Source organism: Salmo salar, chromosome ssa15, assembly GCF_905237065.1.
Source record: "Salmo salar chromosome ssa15, Ssal_v3.1, whole genome shotgun sequence".
Lineage (NCBI taxonomy): Eukaryota > Metazoa > Chordata > Actinopteri > Salmoniformes > Salmonidae > Salmo > Salmo salar.
In genome coordinates this window covers 69774140-69780588 of record NC_059456.1, presented here as the reverse complement: position 1 = coordinate 69780588, position 6449 = coordinate 69774140, and the positions used below count along the sequence as shown (strand labels likewise).

Sequence of the window (6449 nt, the reverse complement as noted above, 5' to 3'; positions counted from 1 at the left end):
TAGGCTATGCAAACTTACTCCACAACTAATGCAACCTAAAACCATGTTGCTAACAGTTAAACAAAGTTCTTCATCGAGGAACTGTTTGCAACATGGATTTAGGTAGTATTACCAGATTTTGACCAGCAAATCAGGTGGAAAAGATGAGCTCCCTCCATCATCATCTCTTCTTATATAGTATCATGATATGGGGCCCATAATGTCATATTGTCATAAGTGTTCAAGTTTAATATGAAGTATAGTATTGCATACTAGGTCAGTGTTGGTAAAGCGTATTTAGCAACCACTGCAAAAGTTTGTCAAAGCGGTGTGTCTGACGTCACACTCCCATAATGCACGCGCTCTGAAACTCCAGCGCTGCACTGGAAAACCCAGGCCCTGAAAATAATAAAATACTTTTACAAAATATCTCAGAGAAAAGCAACAAGAACCGATTCCCGAAAGTTTTAAAGGTACGTTAACGCCAATTTTGAACAGAAAAGTCCCAAATATAAGTCTGCCAGCCTGATAGTAAAAATCGACTCATGCCGAGCAACTTCGTGACATGAACTTGCTGAATTTCTTTTGCAGTTTTCAAATAGTAGTGCAATATGTCTATTTCTGTTAATTACTTAATTACTATCTGTAATAATGAAAAGCATAACTGTTTCCCGCTGGCGCTCACCAAATGTTCAGAATACAAGTGTTAAAAAAGTTGTTTTTTTATGCTAGTCCTTATCTTCGCACTACGTGCCACCATTACGTTTTTTTCGATCATGAATTACATTAGCTAGTCCCGTTTATTGAGTTTTCTGTTTACTCTATATATTAAAATTGACTAGCGTTGCGTGAATTAGATAGTCGTTTAAAAAGCACATTTCTGAAACACATCATTAAAGATCATATACAGGTTGAGCAGCTCGAGTTGATGATTAACCATATGTTCGTTGTATTCAGACACTTGATTGGTTTTCAAGTGTCACTAACATACCTTGTTTTACATTGTGTTGAGATCAGAGACGGTTTTAGAGCTAGAATTTTCTAATATAGAAAACCTTGGCTCATCATGCCACCCAATTTCCACAAGAGGGCACTATGACTAGAACATTGATCTGCAGCACTTGCACAATTATAACCATAGTTGTACTAAATCCTTCACTTCAATTTATTGCGACAGTTTTCCTTTTTTCACCTGTGTAATTGCAAAGACCGCGCAACTCCATTACATTACAATTTCAAAGTAATTACTGAAGTACTATGTAAGTACAGTGTTACTACCAATGACATATGTCTATGGTTATTACATGGGGTGTATCAGGCACCAGCATGACTGTAGGTCATTTCATCACACAACAACTATAGGCTGATCTGTGCTTATTTGTGCTTATATATAGGGCTGTAATCATGCAGAGCTGCCTCTCACATTCAACCCCTTCTCTGGCTGGTGTGGCTGGATGAGACCGGGAGAAGAACCACACAACTTACCCAAGAATTACCCTCTGGAGAGACACACACACACACATACAACTCACACAAGCTCAGGTACGCTCATACACATCCAGTCCGAGCTTTACCGGCTGAGTGTTTGACTCCTCTTCTTTCATCACCCAGGCCCTATTGGGTTGCTATGGCAGCTGCTGCTGCAGAACCACCCCATCTGATAGAAGCTTGCACAGGAAAGGGAGACAGGCGGACAGACCCTCGCCTGGAGAGAATACGAAACACTGCACTAACAGCATTCAGCAGCACTCAACACCCCACTCTCCATTAAGGGTGCAGCCAAGGTTGTCAAGTTTGAAGGTCCTCTCTTAAAATACCCCATGAGTCTGCTCAGGCTTATGGCCCGTTGCCTTCTGCAGAAGACCCAGCGCTGTTCCCTCTGCTAGAAGATGTTCCAACAGAAGGAGCACCTGAAAAGCCACCTGCAGGCCCATGACGCCAACAGGCAGGTGTTCCAATGCCAGGAGTGTGGCAAACAGTACAGCACTCAGCTGGGCTACCGGCGCCACCTTCTGGCCACCCACACCCCCACCTCCCTATCTGGTGAGCTCCATTTCCAGGAGGGGGAGTCCACCCTGCTGGAGCAGCTAGGGAGCCACACCGACAGGCCTCAGCCACTGGGGGGTGCCACCGACGGCATCAGGGAGAGGAAGTATTCATGCGAGCATTGCGACCGACGTTTCTACACTCGCAAGGATGTGCGGCGCCACGCGGTGGTTCACACGGGCCGCCGGGACTTCCTGTGCCCGCGCTGTACCCAGCGCTTTGGCCGCAGGGACCATCTGACACGCCACCTGAAGAAGAGCCACGTCCAGCAGGCCACACCCACCACCCCCACAGCCACACCTGCCCCCACCACACCTGGCCCCGTAAAGGAGCAGAGTCCTGTGTCATGTGCCATGGGGCCCCCCTCAAAGGAGCCCATAGAGACCTTCCCCATGGACATGTACAGCAGCTACCCCCTGCAGACCATGTCCAATCCAGGCATGGGCCACCACCACCACTCCCTCATGCAGGTTTCCCTGTCCACGGCCATGGGGGTGGGCCGCCACATGCCGGACCCCGCTCCCCATCTCCACCACCACCTCCCCCAGCCCCAGCAGCAACAGCAGCCTTATGGCCACATGCCCAGGTACCAGCATGGATCTACCTCATACCCCCACCCTGACACGGAGAGCTTTCTCATGGACCTGCAGAGTGGGCTGCCCCCACACCTGACCGCAGCCTCCTCTACCTCCTCCTCTCCTCAGAGGGAGGTGCTCTCAGAAGCCCAGGGTGGGCCAGGGGCCGGGGACCCCCACATTCTGTCCAGGAGCCCCGCTCTCTCCTCGGCCGAGCTGTCATGCGCTGCTAACATGGACCTGGGTCCTCTCCTGGGCTTCCTGCCGTTCGGCCTGCCTCCCTACAGTGCTCATATGAGTATGGGAGGTCTGGTGATTGGCTACCCCTCTAGCTCCACCTCCACTGTGCCGCCCTCCTCCTCCAGTCCCCTGCCTTCTCAGGCCCCAGGAGGCCTTACCTTCCTGCAGCCTCAACAACCGCACACACCCCAGGCCCCCGGAACTCACAACCACAACATCAACCAGCTACCTCAGGGGTTCAGCAACCCTGGAATGAGCACTTCCACCTCCCTACCTCACTACTACCAGGCCTTTCAACAGTGAGCAGCCTGATACCATGTGACCTAACACCAGGCCAAGGGACACTTCAAATAGTCATGAATAAAGCTTCCGATACAATATGAGTGTTTAGAACAGGGATGGGCAAGTGAAATGTTGTTGTCTCCCTCTTGACAGCGGAGAGGGGGGGAAAATGATGTTTTAAAGTTAACACGTTTTGCAATGGGGCAGAGTGAAGATTTAGCAATTTTATAACAAATTCCATGCAATTCTACAAATTTGTGCATTGATGCGTTGGTGCATTGATCCGCAGGTCACTTGCCCATCCCTGGTCTAAAATGACCAGAATACACAAGTGATACATACACTATATATACAAAAGTATGTGGACACCCTTCAAATCAGTGTATTGGGCTATTTCCGCCACACCTGTTGCAGACAGGTGTATAGAATCGAGCACACAGCCATACAATCTCCATAGACAAATGTTGGCAGTAGAATGGAAGAGCTCAGTGACTTACTGAAGAGCTCAGTGACTTTCAATGTGGCACTGTCATAGGATTCCACCTTTCCAACAAGTCAGTTTGTCAAATTTCTGCCCTGCTAGAACTGCCCCGGTCAACTTCCAGACAGCAGGTGTCCACATACTTTTCATCATGTGGTGTATATGCTTTGAATGTGCTTGCATGGGTTCTCAGTCTTTAAAAACGATGCTCATTAAGCTTTCGGTGGCAATAATTTCCATTATGACGTTGAACACAATGAACCACCTCATCAGTATTACCTCATCCGATTAAAATCAACTTGAGCAGAAGGAGAATAGGGAGTGTCTTTTAGCAACCCAAATGTTGTTTTACTGAAACCTGTTAGAAATAGGCCAAGTGGTTGCACTTTGGAAAGATCGCGTCAGGTCTATACAATGTGGACATAAGTACTACATGACACCTGCCACTCATCTTGATATATTTTTTTTCAACAATGTGATTTACTTTGATGACAATAGTTATGCTAGATATATAACAGCAGTTTGCATAACATTGTACTTTTGTGTCATCGTGTAATGCTTATTTATACAAAAACTAGACATGTTTCATTTTTAAGTTCCTTTTAAAGAATTTTTCTCTTCCCAGTACCCCATTCCACTTATTTGGTCTGTTCCAGACAGTATTAGCACACTGGTTCAAGTAATCAAGGGCTTGATAACTATAATAAACTGGGCGGTTTGAGCTCTAAATGCTGATTGGCTGAAAGCCGTGGTATATCAGACCGTATTCCACGGGTATGACACATTTATTTACTGTTCTAATTACGTCGGTAACCAGTTTATAATAGCATTAAGGCACCTCAGGGGTTTGTGGTATATGGCCAATATAACACAATGGCTCTATCCAGGCACTCCTTGTTGGGTCGTGTATAAGATCAGCCTTTAACCGTGGTATATTGGCCATATACCACACCTCCCCGGGCCTTATTGTTTAAGTTGACCATTTAAATCAGCTGTGGTTGTTCTGGTATAGACCAAATAAGTGGAATGGCAGGGGGTACTCGAGAGGTTTGGCAAACACCTCTTTAGAGAGTTACTGAAATGGGTTTCATATTACTGCATATCATTGACTGTATCCTGTATTCAGTAAAATGTCGCACCGATGTCTTAAAAAATGCTACTGTTGTGCCTCTTGGATGTCTACTCTCGACTGTGTTAAAGCACTTATGACATTATGAAAGGAGAGAATTTATGTCTTAAAAATTTGTTTTGTTCCTTTTACCTCAACAACATGCTCTCCTAGATGAACAGCTAAACAGAATTATGTCCTGTGGGCTTATGGTAGGTCTATATCTTTCCAATTTACTTTGGCTCTGAGTTGTGCCATTAGATCTAAAGTGAAAATGTAGGTTTTATGAATCTAGTTGCTTTTTATTTTGTTGATACAACATACAGTGATATTAATTGACTCATATTCTTTCTACCTCTATACTATTATAGTATATGTTATTTTATTTTGCCATATTCTGTCACCGGTGTAATCTAAAAATATAACAAGAAGTGTAACAGGCAGTACAGAAAATGTTGTATAACATCTCCTCCTTGAACATTGTCTCTTTTACCAGTTCTCATGTATTATATCCTATCCTGATATGTAGATCTCTGTTCCACGCCCATGTTTATTGTTACTTGTTTGCCGCATTCCAGACTGACTACATTGCAGATGCCTGCCAGATCTCACAACGCCTGGATAGGTGTTTTAAGATATCTGCCAACCACATCATATGATATAGTAATCTGATGCCCGGCTGTACAGTCGATGACGTAACATGCAACCATTGGTTGATGCAATGCACCTGTCTGCAATGTAGTCGGCCTGGAACGTGACTGTTGACTACCTCAGAAAAGAGCAACTTGTTACTCTTCATATCATTGTGTAGAGTTTATTTTTGTCAGTTCAACGAACGCACACTTTAGTACTAGATTTGTTTTGAGGTTAGCTTAGCATATTGACGGAAGGATGTTAGCACAATAGTTCAGTTCCCATTATATTATATTAAATGGCGATTTTATTGTATTGAATTGCGGTGTTGCCTGCAGTAAAATTAGCTACTATTTAGGCAAACATCCCCGTTAGCTCTTAGGACTACGCTCTAGCTGTTTGTTCCATCACCCTGTAGAAGAAGTTCCAAAATAAGAATTGTTCTTATCATATTATCTTTGAAGCATTTTGTTATTGTCAGAATTTGAACAATAAAGTACCCCGTAGGTTGATTGATTTTTCACTATCGAACACATTTCCTCTATAGATGTAATGTCATTTGTTTTGGCATGAATTTGCTTCCATACATTTCCACACGAAAAGGTACAAATATTAAAGAACATTTATGTACATTTTACCAGTCAAATAATGTAGCGTAGCCACTATTTAATCACACACCAGTTTATTTTACACAGACAGACCAAGATGAGGATCTTCTGACTGATTGTGAGGGAAGTCTACAAGAATGCAGTCCAACGGAAGAGGTCCGTTGGACTGGTCAGAAGAGGTCAGAAGCACATTTACAACATACAGTGAGCAAGGCAGGAAGCTTGCGCTGCATCTCATCAACTGGTAGACCAGAATCAATTTACATGAAGTTGATTGCAGTGCAAAGACAGTAAAACTACTGTAATGTGAACAATGTGTCTTCTAACCAGAAAATGAACCACAGTAAAATGTGTGGTGTAGGAAATTTTTTGAACTGATGATCTTCCATAGTCTCTTGGCCAGGTATTTCTTCAGCAGGACCTGGGACTTCAGTACTATATTGCTGCCCTTCCCTGCAATGTTGTTGAGCCACAGGTGTCTTAGACACTGTGCAGCA

General features: G+C 44.3%; 1 protein-coding gene across 2 annotated transcripts; it reads left to right on the top strand.

The window, feature by feature from the left end:
* Window positions 1-317: 317 nt before the first annotated feature.
* On the top strand, window positions 318-5856 carry LOC106572229 (zinc finger protein PLAGL2). 2 transcript variants are annotated; one of them, XM_014146235.2, is made up of 3 exons: window positions 318-452; window positions 1374-1521; window positions 1591-5856. In XM_014146235.2, exon 3 carries the CDS (start codon window positions 1869-1871, stop codon window positions 3141-3143), a length of 1275 nt encoding a protein of 424 aa, XP_014001710.1. In that variant the 5' UTR covers window positions 318-452; window positions 1374-1521; window positions 1591-1868; the 3' UTR covers window positions 3144-5856. The 2 variants fall into 2 exon arrangements, with proteins under 2 accessions (XP_014001710.1, XP_014001709.1); XM_014146234.2 differs by having other exon boundaries at window positions 1374-5856.
* Window positions 5857-6449: the final 593 nt, after the last annotated feature.